Consider the following 19,935-nt stretch of genomic DNA (forward strand, 5'->3'; position numbering starts at 1 on the left):
TACAAAGCCCTCGCCCTTCCCACCTGCCTCACACTGCCTCCCATGCATCATTCACATCCCGTGCCCCAGTTGCAACAAATTATTTGATTCTTTCATGCCTGCTATCTCATTCCTCCTCCCTCCTAAACTCTTGCTCCATAACTGATCTGGTTCCCACGGACCCTAAGGCTTGGCCCAAAAATTCCTCCTCTAACAAATCTTCTCAGATCCCTCCAGCCCCACCCTTGGCTGGAGGTCCATCCCAGGTTCTGGGCTTGCTTTCATCATCCAGAAAGTCTCCATGCCCCTGGCCCGTTCCCACAGGTCATTTTCACAGAACAAGAATTGATCATATTCATTGTTGTATCCTAACATGAAGCACTGGTCTAAGCACACAGAGTGGCTTAAAGGTGACTGAACAAAAGGGCTTCATAGAAGGAAATAATGGTTCTTTATCTACTTTCTCAGATAAAGATTATGCTTTATTTTGTCCATATAATGTATTATTGTGATGATGGGGAAAATGTTATTAAATGTATTAAGGACATTGGGCTGTGCATATGACTTAATGCAAATATAAACTCTATGGTATAATTTTTTGGACTACCAACCAGTATTAACAACACTGGCCAACCTCAGAGCTCAGCCACATGGCAGGCACCAGGCCCAGAATTTCACATACATGATCACAGTTAATTCTGACAAAAATCCAGTGGTAAGTAGGTGCCATATAGGTACTATTTTACAGATGGTAAATTTGAAGCACAGAGTGGTTAAATAACTCACCCAAGGTACACAGCAAGACAATAAGAAGGCTAAGATTTGAATCCAGCTGGATTCCAGTTCCTCTGAATTTGAATTTGGATTCCATTCCAAATTCCTTCTAATCCAAAGCCCTTGATTTTAACCACAAAACTGAGATGCATACAAGCTAACATGATTAAAAAATATAGTGCTACCATACTTTTAGTGAACTTTTTTTTTTTTAAGACATGGCAACAAATGAGAGAAAATAAAGGACTTCCCCAGGTGACAAAGTTCTTTTTGGAGCGAAGTGCTGGGAAAAGTTCTGTTTCCCTTGAGATCCTAGATTTTAGCTTCTTACTTGTGAGAATTTCTATCATCCTTCTCTTAGTTTTCCCCAGAAGTCCAAGTCACATCATGTGCAGGAATGTAGGTCAGCAAGGGCTGGGTACCTGGGTCTCCTTGTCCCCAATTTCAACCTCCTGTTTCCATTTATAATCTCCTACTCATATATTATTTAACACATGCAAATCTCCTGTAAGCTGTTGAAAATTCTTTGTGGAATGAGACAGGGTGTGAATACATCAATTCAGTAATTACTCACTCAATTAAAAAATAATTCAAGCTTCTTAGACTCTTAAGGACACAAATGTAAACAGAAAGTATCATTTGGCAAACATAATAAACTCTCTAAACAATCCACTTAAGGTCAAAGTGATCTAGCTAGCTGATGAGTATGTCACAAGCCAGCTATGACAGTCATGATAGAGCCACGTAGGGGCAACCCAGCCCAGGGCTCTGCACACCACCAGGTGGCACAGTCTTTCCAATGTTTTGATAACTAGAGCCTATGTGATATAAGTTGTCATCACACTAAGAGCTCCCTGGTGGTAGACACTGTATCTCCCCTCTCTCTTCTTCAAGATAGCTACCAATGTATTTTTCACAGAAAAGATCTATAAATTTTTGTTGAATCAAACAAATGTTTACTGAGTACCGTTTGTGTGCTAGGCTCTGTGATGGCCCCAGTGATAACCTGATGGACAAGCTGAGTCCATGCTCTCATGTACCTTCCAAGATATTGGGTGATTAGACACATAAGTAACCACTAAGAGATATGCATAACTATCCGTGTGATAGAGATATCCGTGTGGACCCCTGGAAGGTAGGCACCTGGAGCTGTAACTAGGAAGGCTTTGGATGCTATGATTGTAATTCTTGGATGAAAGTGATGTGGAACACTGGGTAAAAAGTGAAGGTTCAGGTCAGTGTTTCAGAGAGAAAGGTTGGCAAGGGTAGGGGAGAAGATTAAGAAGGCAAGGTAGCCAAAGTTCAGAAGACCAGCTAGATGGTGGGATGGTCAATGTGTCAACGTGGCTAGGCTATAGTACCCAGTTATTTAATCAAACACTAGTCCAGGTGTTGCCATGAAGGTATTCTTTAGATGTGGTTAACATCTATAATCAGTTGACTTCATGTAAGGGTTGCCCTCTACAATGTGGGTGTCTCATTCAATCCATTAAAAGGCCTTAAGAGCAAAAACTGAAGTTTCCTAGAGGAGAAATTCAGCCTGAAGGCTGAAGCACCAACTCTTGCCTGAGTTTTCAACCTGCTGGCCTACCCTGTATGTTTGGGGCTTGCCAGTCCCCTGCAACTGCATGAGCCAATTCCTTAAAAGGAATCTGTGTGTGTGTGTGCATGTACATACATATATATTTAGTGTATTGGAGAACCCTGCTGATACAGATGGCCACTGAAATTAACACTAATACCAGAGAGTTTTGAGCAGAGAGGTATGCAGGATATGGGCTGCGGAATGGAAAGAAAAGGGTAAGATTGAAAACAGAGCTGACAGGTACTTAGGTAGCTGTGGGGAAATGAGGAGAGGGACTGAAGGAAACATATCTCTCACTGGTGGACCTCAGTGGCTAAAGAGCTTGACTAGGACAAGTTGGGGTTCAGAACCCTATAGGATCTTCAGGTGCTAATGGCCAAGCATTAGAAATCTGAGTGTAGAACTCTGGGATGAAATCAAGGCTGGGCATTTCTGGCTCAGCAGCAAATGGAGGTGCACTTGAGGTCATACAATGGTGTGTGGTAACCTATGAAGAAGCTGCAGGTAGTAAGGATAATAGAGGACAGATTTTTCATGAGAAGTCATCTGTATTAGGGTTCTTCAGAGAAACAGAACCAATAGGATATATATAGATATAAAATAGATCTATTATGGGAATTGGCTCATGTGATTAAGGAGGCCGAGAAGTTCCATGATATGCTGTGTGCAAGCTGGAGACCCATAAGAGCAGTGGTATAATTCAGTCCAAATGTGAAGGGCTGTGGAATAGGGGAGCTGCTGGTTTAAGTCCTGAGTCTGAAGGCCCAAGAATCGGAAGCTCTGATGTCTGAGGGCAGGTGAAGATGGATGTCTCAGCTCCAGAAGAGGGAGAGTGAATTCACCCTTCCTCTTCCTTTTTGTTCTATCTGGGCTTTCAATGGATTGGATGACACCTACTCATACTGATGAGGGCAGATCTTCTTTTCTCAGTCTATGATTCAAATGCTGTTCTCTTCCAGAAATACCTTCACAGACAAACCCAGAAATAAGGTTTTACTAGCTATCTGGGCATCCCTTAGCCCAAGTCAAGTTGACACATACAATTAACTATCACAGCCCCCAAAGAGAGAATAGAGGGTACAGATAAGCTGTGGAGGTCACAGGAGGAAGGCAATTCAGGGGGCACTGATTATCAATGTCCAGTACTTTAGACAAATAATTGAAATGATAAAATTTTATTTGAAATTAGAAGTTTGTTTTGCCTTTAACCACTGCTCTAAGGGGACAATTATATTGGTATAAAAAAGTAAAAGTTAATCAGTAAATGATACATTATTTAAAGGAATATTTAATATGAAATGCACAAGTGAGTGGATTGATTGATATGTTCCAACTCCAGAAGAATATTTACTAGTTGACTGTAAAGTATCCATGGTTGGGTAATGAATGCTGTTCTCTTGGCCACATTTTGGATATACTCACCTATTTTGATGATGGATTTATACAATTGGCAATAATAAGTGACCCAGGGAGACTCACACATAGTGTAGATAGTTGCATCTGGGGTAACAATGCACCTGGGGGACCCTGGCAGTACCTGTACCTGTAGGTGTTTCTATTACTCCAATTTCCCAGTAGCTGTAAACTTTTAAGCAACTTTACCTTCTGACTGTCTATAAAATGTTGAATCACTGCCAGAAATGCTTCCTTCATTCTCCAGGTTTGACTCAAAAAGGCTTCCTCCTGGCAGGGTAGGGGTGGGAGAAGATAATATGATTATCAAAGGTCTTCAGTGAACACTGATGCACCGTGTCACTGAACTGGCAGACCACTATTACACACTTGGGTTGTTAGCCTTGCAAATAGGTTTAGGGACTCATAAGGTCCCACAATAATGCTAACAGTTTTGACCCATTGCTTTTTTCTTCTCACACTGATTCCTGGTGCAGCATTGCTGCCAACCCCAACCTTCTTCCCAAACCTTCTTTGCAGGCAATATGGAGTCAAAGACAGAACAATAGACTAAAGTGTGAGAGATGTAAGGTCAATTCCTGGACCTGCAAATTACTAGTTGTGTGGCTTGGCATGGCTGCATCTAAAATTTATTTATTCATCCAGCAAATACTCTATGAGCACCAGTAGGTGCCTGGCTTTGGCCTAGGTATTAGGGGTACACTGATGAGCAAAGTTAAACCTGCCCCCATCCAACCCTGACAAGCATGAGACTCTCGTGGGAAATTCATTAATCAAATACATATATATATATATATATATATATATATATATAAAATTATAGATAGGTTAAGTGCTTTGATGGGATGGTTCACAGCACAGTGAAAGTGTTCAGCAGGGAAGGTGGACCTAAGCAGTGAAGAATCAGCCAAGAGGTGTAGGGAGTGGGAGAACATACAAGGCACAGCAAGCAGCTTGCATAGAGACCAGTCCTGGGAGAAAAGGGTGTATCTGAAGGCCTAAATGAGAGGCAGCATGGCAGGGCTGCAGAGGGGAAAAGCAGCTCTGGTGAGGTGACCTGGGGACACAGGCCATGCAGGTCATGGTGGCCACATCAGTGTTTGGATCTTTATCCCAACAGCCATGTGAAGCCCTTAAAGGTTTCACAGAGATGACCTGGTAAGATCTGTGCCTCTAAAAGTGCACTGTGGCTGCTGTGTAGAGAATAGCTTGGAAGGGGGAGGTGAGTGTAGAGTGAGGAACGGCAGGCAATGGAAGCCCTGAATGCAGCTCACTTTTTAAAGTTGACCTGTGGTGGGAAAGAGGATGGCAAGACAATGAGTGGAGGAAAATGCAGTCGAGGAGGGGTTTAGAAAACAGGAGAGACTTGGGCGTGCTTATAAACCCCAGTAAAGACAGAGATTGAATAAGCAAGAAGTGACCTTGAGACTTTCCTGGAAGGTGAGAGGGATAAGATGCAAAACCAAGGGGAGGGAGAGACAACAGAGAAGGGAGACAGTGCTCCCACTGCAGTTGCACACAGGGGCAAGTCGCTGCCTGGCGTGCCCTGTAGGCCATAGGAAGGAAGATTTGAGGTTGCCTGCTGAGAGGATGGGGAGGGCCGTGGGAAACATAAGGACAGGGGACATGTGAAAAAGTCTTTGGAAGACTGACCTCACCAGAGGACAAGCCCTGGTTTTTCATGACTTCAAATCTTCTAGTAAAACACCTCTCTTTCTGTTTCCTTTTAAACTGGGAGGTGGGAGCATTGGTGTCATTTAGTATGATGTGATGTTTTTTCAAGGGCAGAAAGGGACTAAATTGTTCTGGAAAGCATGGGCCAAGCAGCTAGATGACATGAAGCCACTATTTTTCATGAGTTGGCAGAAGCTCTAATTTCACGTGGCTCAGCATTTTTAAAAGACCACATTTGTCCAACAAATCCCAGATGAAGCAATAGACCTTTTCAAGAATCATGTCAAAATTAGATATAGATCAAGTGGGCTTCATCCCTGAAATGCAAGGCTGGTTCAATATACGCAAATCAATAAATGTAATCCAGCATATAAACAGAACCAAAGACAAAAACCACATGATTATCTCAATAGATGCAGAAAAGGCCTTTGACAAAATTCAACAACCCTTCATGCTAAAAACTCAATAAATTAGGTATTGATGGGACGTATCTCAAAATAATAAGAGCTATCTATGACAAACCCACAGCCAATATCATACTGAATGGGCAAACACTGGAAGCATTCCCTTTGAAAACTGGCACAAGACAGGGATGCCCTCTCTCATCACTCCTATTCAACATAGTGTTGGAAGTTCTGGCCAGGGCAATTAGGCAGGAAAAGGAAATAAAGGATATTCAATTAGGAAAAGAGGAAGTCAAATTGTCCCTGTTTGCAGATGACATGATTGTATATTTAGAAAACCCCACTGTCTCAGCCCAAAATCTCCTTAAGCTGATAAGCAACTTCAGCAAAGTCTCAGCATACAAAATCAATGTACAAAAATCACAAGCATTCTTATACACCAATAACAGACAAACAGAGAGCCAAATCATGAGTGAACTCCCATTCACAATTGCTTCAAAGAGAATAAAATACCTAGGAATCCAACTTGCAAGGGACGTGAAGGACCTCTTCAAGGAGAACTACAAACCACTGCTCAATGAAATAAAAGAGGATACAAACAAATGGAAGAACATTCCATGCTCATGGGTAGGAAGAATCAGTATCATGAAAATGGCCATACTGCCCAAGGTAATTTATATATTCAATGCCATCCCCATCAAGCTACCAATGACTTTCTTCACAGAATTGGAAAAAACTACTTTAAAGTTCATATGGAACCAAAAAAGAGCCCACATCGCCAAGTCAATCCTAAGCCAAAAGAACAAAGCTAGAGGCATCACGCTACCTGACTTCAAACTATACTACAAGGCTACAGTAACCAAAACAGCATGGTACTGGTACCAAAACAGAGATATAGATCAATGGAACAGAACAGAGCCCTCAGAAATAACGCCACATATCTACAACTATCTGATCTTTGACAAACCCGGCAAAAACAAGCAATGGGGAAAGGATTCCCTATTTAATAAATAGTGCTGGGAAAACTGGCTAGCCATATGTAGAAAGCTGAAACTGGATCCCTTCCTTACACCTTATACAAAAATTAATTCAAGATGGATTAAAGACTTAAACGTTAGACCTAAAACCATAAAAACCCTAGAAGAAAACCTAGGCATTACCATTCAGGACATAGGCATGGGCAAGGACTTCATGTCTAAAACACCAAAAGCAATGGCAACAAAAGCCAAAATTGACAAATGGGATCTAATTAAACTAAAGAGCTTCTGCACAGCAAAAGAAACTACCATCAGAGTGAACAGGCAACCTACAAAATGGGAGAAAATTTTCACAACCTACTCATCTGACAAAGGGCTAATATCCAGAATCTACAATGAACTCAAACAAATTTACAAGAAAAAAACAAAAAACCCATCAAAAAGTGGGCAAAGGACATGAACAGACACTTCTCAAAAGAAGACATTTATGCAGCCAAAAGACACATGAAAAAATGCTCACCATCACTGGCCATCAGAGAAATGCAAATCAAAACCACAATGAGATACCATCTCACACCAGTTAGAATGGCAATCATTAAAAAGTCAGGAAACAACAGGTGCTGGAGAGGATGTGGGGAAATAGGAACACTTTTACACTGTTGGTGGGACTGTAAACTAGTTCAACCATTGTGGAAGTCAGTGTGGCGATTCCTCAGGGATCTAGAACTAGAAATACCATTTGAACCAGCCATCCCATTACTGGGTATATACCCAAAGGACTATAAATCATGCTGCTATAAAGACACATGCACACGTATGTTTATTGCGGCGCTATTCACAATAGCAGAGACTTGGAACCAACCCAAATGTCCAACAATGATAGACTGGATTAAGAAAATGTGGCACATATACACCATGGAATACTATGCAGCCATAAAAAGTGATGAGTTCATGTCCTTTGTAGGGACATGGATGAAATTGGAAATCATCATTCTCAGTAAACTATCACAAGAACAAAAAACCAAACACTGCATATTCTCACTCATAGGTGGGAATTGAACAATGAGAACACATGGACACAGGAATGAGAACATCACATTCTGGGGACTGTTGTGGGGTGGGGGGGAGGGGGGAGGGATAGCATTAGGAGATATACCTAATGCTAAATGACGAGTTAATGTGTGCAGCACACCAGCATGGCACATGTATACATATGTAACTAACCTGCACATTGTGCACATGTACCCTAAAACTTAAAGTATAATAAAAAAAAAGAATGATAATAAAAGCAAGGTTGATTTTTCCCATTTATCTAACACTAAATAAAAGCATATATTATTTATCCAATTTTCTGAAGATTAAGTATATTAATAATGGCAACTTTTACCTTTTTCATGTAGTGTGTCTTTTAGGATAACTATTAAAAGTGTCATATTGTGTTCTCTGTTCTCACTTATAAATGGGAGCTGAACAGTGACAACACATGGACACAGCAGGGGGAACAGTGCCTACTGGGGCTTGTCAAGGCAGGGGGAGGGAGAACATCAGGATAAATAGCTAATACATGTGGGGTTTATACCTAGGTGATGGGTTGATAGGTACAGAAAACCACCATGGCACACATTTACTTATGTAACAAACCTGCACGTCCTGCAGATGTATCCCAGAACTTAAAATAAAATTAAATTTAAAAAAAAGTCATGCTGGGTCTGTCAGAGAAGCCATGTGAGCACTCGTTACCTTTGGACATTATTTTATTTATAAATGTATTTACTTATCTGACTTCTCCACTGGAGTTTTGGCTCCGAAATGGCTGGGTCTTGCTCATTTAGTCACCCCCAACTCTTAAGCCAGATGGCACATAGTAGGTGTTCAGTAAATATTTACTGAATAAATGAATACATCTTAGATTTGTCTGATAAAACAAACAAGTTTTCTTTTAGGCCTAATCTGGTCACCTGCTGTGAGCTGCAGGAGAAGGAGTAAGATTTGCTTGGGAGCACTGCTGAGGAACTGATGGCACTACAAGATGTGTATGTGATGGGTGATATGTGAGACTGTGTGAATTGAAGGAATCTTCAATGAATTTTTTTTTTTTTTTTTTTTGAGATGAGTCTCGCTCTATTGCCAGGCTGGAGTGCAGTGGTGCAATCTCGGCTCACTGTAACCTCCACCTCCCAGGTTCAAGCGATTCCTCTGCCTCAGCCTCCCAAGTAGCTGAGAGTACAGGCGAGTGCCACCACACCCAGCTAATTTTTTGTATTTTAGTAGAGACGGGGTTTCACCATGTTGGCCAGGATAGTCTCGATCTCCTGACCTCGTTGCCCGCCTCAGCCTCCCAAAGTGCTAGGATTACAGGCGAAAGCCACTGTGCCCAGCCTGAATTGAGAGTTTTTATGGCAAACTACAGTGGTCCGCATAGTGAAGACGTTCTGTAGGTGAAAGGAGTTTTACACTGACAGTCCTGGAGCATAGCACCTGCCTTGTGCACTGCAGATTTTGCATATCATGTTCTGGCAATCAAAATTCTGAAAATTAGTACCATTAGATAGAGCTGGAAGAACACTGCTAAACTAATTACGCTGAGGATCTTGTTCTCAGTCTTGGCTGTACCTTGGAATAATACAGGCAGCTTTTAAAAATATGTATACTGGATCCCACCTCCAAAAATTCAGCAGTAATTAATGGGGGGTGGACAATGATTTGGGGTATTGGAAGGCTTTTTTTCAAAGCACCCTTGGCGATTCTAATGTGTAGTCATGAATTGAGGATGGCAGATGACAAACCTACAAAGGGTATTGAGTGACAGGCAAAAGCTAATGAAGGACTCTTGAGTCTTCTCACACAACCAGGAGGCTACTTAAGCCCTGGAAGATTTCTCTATACTTGAAGTATAACTAAATTTCCTGTGTAGCTTGTAGAATAGATCTCATTGTTTTATGACCATGGCTTTATATGTTTGAGTACCATCTCATAAATTGTCTCCTGTCTGCTTGTCTTCATGTTTCTCCAAAAGAAATCTTGACTTAAATGGAGATACGAATAGTATTAAAGAAACTGATTCCCATATTTCTATGAAGTGTCTTGGTATCCATAAAATGCTTTTTTTTGGACAGGGTCTTGCTCTGTCACCCAGGCTGGAGTGCAGTGTCACAATCATGGCTCACTGCAGCCTCAACCTCCTGGGCTCAAGTGATCCTCCCACCTCAATCTCCCAAGTAGCTCAAAGGACAGGTGCATGCCACCACATCTGGCTAATTTTTTTTTTTTTTTTTGTAGAGACAGGATTGTGCTATGTTGCCCAGGCTGGTCTTGAACTCTTGGTCTCAAGTGATCCTCCTGACTCAGCCTCCCAAAGTACTGGGATTCCAAGCATAAGCCACCATGCCTGGCCTCATAAAATGCTTTTAAGGTTGAACTGGTACAATAATGAGGATATAAGATGTGCCAGGCCTTGAGCCACGCTTTGAGAACACAGATAAACAAGCTACCACCTGCATATCACAGTCTGGCAGGAGAGGCAGCTGTGTAATCCTGAATGCAATGTGATATGTGATAAGTGCTGTGATTGAGGCTCAGATGAATAAAGTGGTGAATCACAGAGGGCCCAGCACCTAAAGCTGCTTCAATCAGGGCAGATATTTATTCTTAGCAAAGAATTCTCCTTTGAAAGTAATCCTTGTAAATTTCAAAGCCCTGCACTAGCCCACTTGGGATTCATGCCTGCTTTCTCCACTTGTGGAGACTTAGAGAGAAAGGGAAAGAAATAAAAATTCTGCTCTATTCTACAGTGTTTCCCACGTGTTTGCTTTATTCCTCAATGTGCATTAAGTGGTAAAGAACACCTACGAGATCTGAATTTGGTGACTTTTAAAGGGGCACATTCAGCATACCCGAGGATGTACAAGAGAGGAAAAGAGGATGGGATGCAAATGAGTGAGCCGATTCTATTCATGAACCTTCTTGAGATATCTCTCTGGGTTGAAAAACTGCTAACAGTATGACTTTGAAGCTTTATTTCTTCTTCGCCTCCATTCCTACAGAGTTTTTAGAGAAATTGGTGAAATGGTGATAAACATAATATGTGGAAACCTTCGGCACTACTCTCTTAGCTATAGCTTTCCTGAGCAGTTTGAAAGACAGAAATTCTAATAATGACAACAAAAGACCCTAATGATTCTCCACGTTTAGTGCCTCCATTCTTTTTCCCTGTTGTCTAAGTGGCTGGCATATTTTTAGATAAGACACAACCAAAGACTTTATTGAGAAAACAACAATGTAAAATAATGATAGTGAAAAACCTCCAGATAAGATGAATGAGGTTTTTTCTTCTTCCTTGTTTCTCACGGATAAAAAGCATTTACCTGTGTTAGCCAAGTGATGAAAAAAAAATCTGCCACTAGATAGAAAGAAACAGCATTTTTGGAAGGCATGCTGTCCATATTCTGACTACCATCCTTTTCTACTGGCTGATCTAATAGGACTAAAGAATATAATTTCTGGAGGGATAGCATTGGGAGATATACCTAATGCTAGATGACGAGTTAGTGGGTGCAGCGCACCAGCATGGCACATGTATACATATGTAACTTACCTGCACATTGCACACATGTACCATAAAACCTAAAGTATAATAATAATAATAATAATAATAATAATAATAATAAAATAAATAAAAAAAACAAAAAATAAAAATAAAAAAATAAAGAAGTAAAAAAAAAAAAAAGAATATAATTTCCCATTCCAAGTAACTTGGTTATCTTAACTGTATAAAAACAGCATAGGTAAAATTCATCCTTCAAGTTTCCTGGGAGGAAGCTGACACTTTTCTAACTCTCCCATTACATCAGCTTCTGGGGCATAAGAACAGCAGTTTGGAGTAAGAAGAAAGGAAGGTAGAGGCCATGCCCTCCAGGGACAGATGTAGTCTCTGTGTAGCCAAGGGCAAATGACTTTCCAACGTTTTAATCATTAAGGGATGATGATCAAGAATACCTAATTTTTGATCTGAGATTAAAATAATCACAATTTGTAGAAGTACTTGGTCTTCACAGCTTCTAACTTATAAGCTCTAGCCCAGTGGGGACGCTGGAACCAAAAGAGTCAAAACTTAGCAGAGTCTCTGGCATCTGTCCTTCTATTTCTGCTTCTCACTAGTGCCAGATATTTAAGCAAATTTATCTGTCCCAGGTGAGTGTGCTCCAGTGTTCAGGGCCCCTGAGCCAGGCCTTCTACCCACAAGCCCACCAAAGACTCCCAGAGCAGCAGGAAGTGAGAGTACCTAGAATGTCGAAGCACACACCACTCTCCAGCCGGTGCTTCCTGTACAGGTTCTTCAGAACCTTGGCACTGCCAAAGCGCTTGAAGCGGCTCTTCACATTATTGTAGAACCATTCCAGAGACTGGGCCCTCAGAAGCCTGAGGAAAACAGAATTAGACAACAGAAAATTAGAATTATTAAATGGTGAATTGCAAAACTGCTGCAACGCTTCACAGCTCCATCCATCAAGATGTGAAGTTTATTCCTCTTGAATCTGGGCTGGCCTTGTGACTTTCTCTGACCATAGAAAATGGTGAAAGTGATGTTGTGTGAAGCCTGAGCCCTGCAGTTTCCTCTGTTGCTGCTCTTGGGAATCCCACAACCTTTATCACATGAGTAAGCCCAAGCTAGCCTGTTGTGTGATGAGAGACACTTGGCCCAATCATCCCTCTTGCCCAGCCAATAGCCGGCCAACTCCCAGACAGGTGAAAGAAGCCGTCGGCCACTAGTTTGACTGGAGACACATGAATGACCTTAGATGCGACCAGGAGAACCATCCACTGAGTCACTCCAAAGAGCAAGCCAATAAATGCTTGACATTTTAAACCATGAAGTTTCAGGGCATTTAATAGTAGGCTTTATATTTAATATTCTTACTGTATTAACAACATTTCTAATTCATCCTGGAAAAATAAAAAGCACACGGAAGACAGCAAAATTCTCCAGCCTCTTCCTCATTCAGATTGAAGCACTCTGGGAAAGTATTTTCCTGGTTAATGCTATAACGGTTGGTACAAAACATTGGCAAGATTCAGGCTGGGTGCTGTGGCTCATGCCTGTAATCCCAGCACTTTGGAAGGCCGAGGCAGGTGGATCACTTGAGGTCAGGAGTTTGAGACCAGCCTGGCCAACATGGCAAAACCCCATCTCTGCTAAAAATACAAAAACTAGCTGGGTGTGGTGGTGCATGTCTCTAATCCCAGCTACTCGGGAGGCTGAGGCAGGAGAATCGCTTGAACCTAGTAGGTGGAGGCTGCAGTGAGCCAAGAAAGCACCACAGCACCACTGCCCTCCAGCCTGGGTGACAGAGTGAGATTCCATCAAAAAAAAAAAATAAATAAATAAAACAAGATTTTTCTCTTTTATGCCTGATGAGAACAAATTTCTAAAGCCTTTCCATTTTGAAAACAGCTGCTTTTCTTATTTTTCTTATTATAAATGCAATAATACACACTCATTTTAGAAAATTCAGAAAAGCAACATGAATATAAAGGCTTCCAATTCAATGGAAGAACAATCCCACATTTAGTTGCTCTTCTTTTTCAGACCCCAGTGAAATGTTAGAATATATCCAAAGGTAAAAAACAATCTATACAAGGAAGGAATGGGGGTGAGAGAAAAATCAGAGATTTTGGCAATGATAGCATAAAGGTAACAAAGAACAGTGTCCTTCAGAACAGATGGAAGAGCTTGGACTCTAACTGGAAGGCCCAATTTTGAGTTGGTTGATTCAGAGAGCAGGTTTGGATTATGACAGTACTCAGAAAGGTAATTTAATGGTTGTGTAGACAATAATGAGGCCTCTTGGTCCCCCATCCCTACTCCCTAACAAATGGGCAATTGGTCTGAGGATGATTGGTCTTAGGCCCAAAAGATAAAGTGGTTCTCTATTGAAGTTGAACAATCTACTTCAGATTTAAGACTTCAGTATGGAGATTAACACCATACAGTGAAGCTGATATAGTTTGGATATTTGTCCCAGTTGCAAATCTCATGTTAAAATGTGATCCCCAATGCTAGAGGTGGGCCTGGTAGAAGGTGTTTGGGCTTTGGAGGCATATCCCTTATGAATGGCTTGGTGTCCTCCCTGTGGTAATGAGTTCTTACTCTATTAGTTCACTTGAGAGCTGGTTGTTGAAAAGAGCGTGACAACATTCCCTCTCTCTTGCTCCCTCTCTCACCATGTGACACACAGGCTCCCTTGCCTTCTGCTGTAAGTAAAAGGTTCCTGAGGTTTTTACCAGAAGCAGATGCTGGCACCTTCTTGTAATGGTAGAACCATGAGCCAAACAAACCTCTTTTCTTTATAAATTACCCTGCCCCAAGTATTCCTTCCTAGCAACACAAATGGACTAATACAGAAGAAGCTTATCTTGTTTGGCATCAGGGGAGTCCCTACATGCCTGCCCATCAGATGTCATCCATGTACACCAAAGCAAAGCCTGTCAATTGCCTGCCTAACTCACAAACTTGGAGCTCTCAGTAAGCACCTCCACCTTTCAGCCCTAAACTCCTTTCAAAAGAGAGGTCTATTGGGAATATTTATCTATCCAGTGGCAGAGGAGGCCCATGTTGGTTACCTTTATTCACCAACTAAGTCCTTTGTTCAAAAATATGAATAGATGACAAGAAATCACCAGACATTTGCAACAATCCAATGGCACCAGAAGAAAGAGCCAAGATAAACTAACAACAAGTAACAAAGGGCAAAGAAAGATAACTCAGGATATTGAAAGTAATTTAAACTCTAATTAATGTCTATAATGATTTGAAAAGATACTGCATCCATGCAACAGGCTAGGATGATGTGAAATATATGTAGAAGATAAGCAACTACTTATTGGAAACAGAAAACAGGATCAACAAAAAATTTAATAGAAGACCTAAAAGTTAAAATCAACATACATTTTCTAGAATGTACAATAAGTAGGCAAAAACATGGACTATATGAGAGAAAAGAGACATGGGGGATCAATTCAGGAGGTTTAGCATCTAACAGAATTCCAAAAAGGAAGAAAAGAGAAAATGAAAGAGAGGGGAAAAAAATCAAAGACATAATAGAAGAAAATTTCCCCAAGCTAAGAAAGGGAAAAGTCTTTAGGTTAAGAGGGCCTACCAATTGCCTAAACAACAAATGGAACATAAAACAAAATAAAGCAGACAAACCTACCTTGCTACATCTTCATGAAAATTCAGATCCTCAAAGATAAGGAGAACTTAGGGGCTTCACACAGAAAAAAATAATATTTTGCAAAAGGATAAAAATAATGATGCTAAAAGTTGTAATCAATAATAACAACGAATGCTAGAAGACAGTAGAGCATAGATTTTCTAAGAATAAATGGCATGAACTTAGACTTCTATGTTCAGCCAAACCATCATCACAAGAGGGCAAAATAAAGACATTTTCAGACATGTAAAATTGCTTTCTGGAAAAGAGAATTCTCAAGGTGTATGCCAGGAGAACCAAAAGCCATCCAAGAAAGAGGATCTTGGGACTCTAGAAACAAGGAAACTGTCCCAAGAGTACAATGAAGAGGAGTCCCAGGATTTGGTGCAGCAGATCTGGAAGGTAGGCAGCCCAAATGGGGCATTCAATAAGTATATAATTAAAAATCTACATGTATGAAGAGAAATGGTGAAGAAGGAGCCACATCTTTCTTCTGTCAACAAGAATAAGGAAAGGCTATTAGAAGCTTTTGGAAAATCAAAACCCAAACCAAAAACAGCTCAAGAAAATATGGTCTAACTATGAAACAAATGAAAAGTTGTATGATTTTGTAAACTAACTGAGTAGAAGAAGAAAGATGATGACCCATTTTTCTTCAAGTAGCCCAAGTGTTACAGCCAAGAATAACAGTTTTTTTTTCTCTCCATGAATTTCAAGTCATGACTTTGGTCTCTAGAAGACAATATTTATATAATTTAGAAACTATTTAATTTTCACCCTATTTATAGACAAAGTATAAAAGGATCACACTGTCAAGACATGTGCATTTGTTATTGAAAGAAAAATTAAAAATCATTGATAGCCTGATAGAAGTCTGGATATAAAGAGAAGGAGGAATGATGAGGGTAGTTCAGAGATGCTGATTTCCCCACCTTGCAGAATGGAGTCAAAATCTTACAGAATGCAGTCAAGACAGACTGTGTAAGGTATATATACCAAAGATAATGGTTTCAACATGCTAGTTAAAGTCATAGAGGTCACCAGCATATATAATAAAAGTTTTAATAAAACTTCCAAGGGGAAGGTAAGGAGATAGGAAAAAAGTGAACTATTCATAGAAGTCTAAAGTTGACTAATCAATAAATGGCAAGATAAACATATTATTTAGGATTATTGTGGTAGCCCCCAGAAATGTTTAAATGCGATTCCCTGGGGGACTGACACTTGGCAAGGAGTTGGGGATCTGAAATCCTTTTAATATCTTTTACTGTCTGAATTTATTTTAATCAAGTACATGTATTATTATAAAAACTGAGATAAAAACAAGCAAAAGAAGATTCAGAAAACTACCCAAAGTTCTACGACTGGAACCTGACATTAGATGTGTTCTTTCAGACTTCCATGCAAGGTGGTTTGTAATCAGTCTACACAGAGATTGGGAGGGGTCCTGGAACTCGTGGTGGGGTGCGTGTGTGTGCATATGTGCATGCAAATGTGCATGTGCTCATGTGTATGTGTGTGCATGCATGTGTGTGTGCGTTTGTGTGTGTGTATTCATGCAGGCACACAGAGAAGGCAGGGACCGAGAGGTCAGTCTAAAGCTGGTTGGTGCTGAAGGGGCTCCAGGGCCAGAGCAGCTCCGAGAGACCAAATTTTTCAACAGGGAGGATGCAGTCCCTCTTCCCACAAGGTTTAGCAGACAGGGGCTGTGGGGCAGCAGCAGGGCAGCCACCTGGAGTGGCCAGGAAACAGTGATGGTGGCAGTGGGGAGGTGCCCCTTTTAAATGGTTAGTGACTTCAATGAAGAGAAAAAGCCACAGATGGGTTTTCCTGAGCACATGTGTCTTTCAGTACATACAATGTTCACACTGTCTTTTAACAAACATGCTCACACTGGCTTTGATCTTGCTGTTCCCTCTGCCTATAATACAGTTCCCCACAGATAGTCTCAGGCTCAATCCAACACTTCATTCAGGCCTCTGTGCAAATATCACTTCCCTTGGGAGGCCTTCCCTGACAACCCTTGCAAAAATGCCACTACCACGCCAATATGTCTGTCCTCTTACTCTGATTTTTATTCCTTATATTTTTATGGAATACTTCTTTGTATCTGCTATTTAGTGATATATAATTGTCTATGATTAAGTAATTACAACAATAATCACTATATCAACATATTGACAATTATTACTTTATCTATTTCCCCTCTTGAATAGAACATAGGCTCAAAGAAGACAAATTTTTTTCCCACTCCTGTATCCCATGTGCCTAGACCACTAAAGGGCACCTAGTAGACATTTAATAAAATCCAGTACGTGATGGACAGACATCACTTAGTATTCCTGATTGGCTGTAATGTTGTTGAAGTCTTCTCCCATAACATCTTCAGTCACCTCAGAGTTCTCCATAGTATGGACACAGCAAGCTTTATGTAACTGATCTCCAATCTTTGGACCTTGAATCCTTCCCGTTTCTTTTGCATTAAAAACAGTGCTGTGATGGACATGCTGCCAGCTAAACAATTTCACATATCCACAGTTGTGGATCCTAGACGTAAAGCAGCCAGGATCAAAGATGTGGCTTTTTCAGAAAGCTTGCACCAATTTACACTTCCTACCCACGGTGTGAGATTCTAAAGTCCCTCTCAAAGTGGCCTCACATTAAAGAGAAACCCCTGAAAGAGTCACCAACTGGTCCATGGCAAAGCCTACTTCTGGTCCCCAAATGCAGCTCAGGAAGGAGAATGAAAGGGCAGAAGGCAAGCATTATCTTCTCCCCTCTGGTTTGGTGGAAAAAATGAAATTAAGAGGTTTGTCTTCCTCATGGTGGGAGAAAAAGCATCTATCAAACACAATATACCAAATGTATAATTTCTTTCACATAAAACTTCATCATATAATCAATATCACTATTATGAAAAAATGAGCACAATTTTTTGAGTGCTTACTCTGTCTGAGGTACTGTGCCAAAAGTTTTCCTTGCATCATCTTATTTAATTCTCACAGGGTACAGTGCAGTGGTAGGCACATGGGTACGCGTGCTGGTGGAAGTGGCCCAAGCCCTGGCATTTACTACAAGTGTGGTCTTGAGCACATTACTTAATCCCTCTAAGTCTCAGTTTCTTCATCTATAAGATGAGGATGATGACAGTAACCACCTTATCAGGCTGTTTTGAAGATTAAATAATATAACATAAATAATAAGGTGCCTGGCATCAGAAGAGGGCTTGATAATTTCTTTTAATAGCTCTAAAATGATGAGTCCTCTCTTTCATAGATGCATAAATCAACATGCAGAAAGAGTGAGTTCCTTGCCCAAAGGAGCAAACTCTTGAGCAGAGATTAAAAACTGGGAACTTGCAATCATGCACAAGTACAATTCACAGGCACCTAGCATGAATAAAGACTCTCTCTCTCCAATTTATTTTACTATAGAATTTTAATTTATTACAAGAAGCATCTGTCATTTTTATTTAAAAAAAACACCAATAAAGCTATTTTCAGAATTTAGAATAATATAACAGAAAAGAAAGGAAATACAGAAAGCCTTGCTTCTAGAAATCACGCCCTCTGGGCTTATGATTTATTTGATATCTTTAAAAGCACAAAAGAAATGCAACTGAAGAAGAGAAATGTTCTCCAGGATCCTTCTTCCACACACTGCCCTGCTCTCTGAGCAGCTGGTCACCAGAAAGGCTCAGCTCTGCAGCTGGAAGGGTCCACATGGTATCAGTGGAGGAGAGTTGTTACTGTGCCCCTCATTCTTCTAAAAGGGACATTTCTTTTCCTTTTGGGACACTCCTCCCTCCCTCTCCAACTTAGTCTATGTGGTTCTGGAAGGCTGGATACCACTCCTGGCACTAGTGGTGGTGGTCTCATAACTCAGACCTGCCATTAGGGTTGAGCTGGGAGCTTCTACTGGAGATCTTGGTAATAGATGCCCCCTTTCTGCAGGGCTGGTTCCATGGCAGAATGAAAGCCTAGAGGTTCAAAAGCAGATCTGACAGTGGGGAGGGACAGGATTCTGTTCATGTACTTAGAACACCTGTATCTACTCAAGCCTGAAGGCAATCCCTGGACTTTACCATTATATGAGCCAACAAATTCTCTTGTTTGTTCAAGCCTTTTTGAGTTGAGTTTTTATTATTTGCAACTAAGAGTCCTACTATCATGTTCTAAGTTCTAGACAGCCCGAGAAGACTTCAAGTGCATCATCGGATGAGTTCTCCATTCATTGCTTATACCAAAACTCTACAGCATTCCGAAGTATTTTAATGAACTTAAAATAGAATGCCTCAGCTTACTCAAGTCTCGGAGTGGAATCAGGGCACCAGCCTGGGGCTGCAGGGAGGTGGAAGACTACAGTAAATCCGTGGGAATTAGCTGTAAAACCACAGGTTGATTTGCAGAGCAGAAAACTTTTACTTAAAAAGTAATGTGCTTTATGTCACACACAAAAATGATAAGATGTGTGAGATAGATATGTTAACTAGCTTGATTTAATTATTCCATAATTATATATATCAAAATATCACATTGTACCCCATAAATATACACAATTATTGTTTGTCAATTAAAAATAAAATTTTAAAAATAAATTTACTTTCTGCCAGGAAAAAGTAGTAATGTGTTTTCAATTATGATTTGACTTATAGTTAATGCAGACAGCTTTTCTGGAAGCTCTTCCTTGGGGCTTCCAGGGAAGGCTCAGTCATGATTATCCTCACTTGATATTACTGATTTTATTGCATTTATTTAAACTTATGACTCAGGGGAAACTCACAGGATGCATGTGGTTCATGGGGCAGAGGTGCAGGGAGAGGGCTGTGAGGACACCAGCACCCCGGGTGGACTGGCTAAGTGTACTGCTCCCTGGTCCATGCTCGGGTGTCTGGTTTCCAACTAAACATGCACAATGGC

At 40.8% G+C, this 19,935-nt stretch overlaps 1 protein-coding gene across 1 annotated transcript in view; it reads right to left on the reverse strand.

The window, feature by feature from the left end:
* MYRIP (myosin VIIA and Rab interacting protein) overlaps positions 1-19,935 on the reverse strand; it is a 443,398-nt gene that overhangs the window by 98,962 nt on the left and 324,501 nt on the right. Inside the window, exons 4-5 of the mRNA XM_054482420.2 lie at positions 12,088-12,224; positions 3,941-4,021 (exon numbers count right to left, since the gene is read on the reverse strand). Coding sequence (XP_054338395.1) covers positions 3,941-4,021; positions 12,088-12,224 — 218 coding nt within the window. The remainder of the gene's footprint in view (positions 1-3,940; positions 4,022-12,087; positions 12,225-19,935) is intronic.

Source organism: Pongo pygmaeus, chromosome 2, assembly GCF_028885625.2.
Source record: "Pongo pygmaeus isolate AG05252 chromosome 2, NHGRI_mPonPyg2-v2.0_pri, whole genome shotgun sequence".
Classification (NCBI taxonomy): domain Eukaryota; kingdom Metazoa; phylum Chordata; class Mammalia; order Primates; family Hominidae; genus Pongo; species Pongo pygmaeus.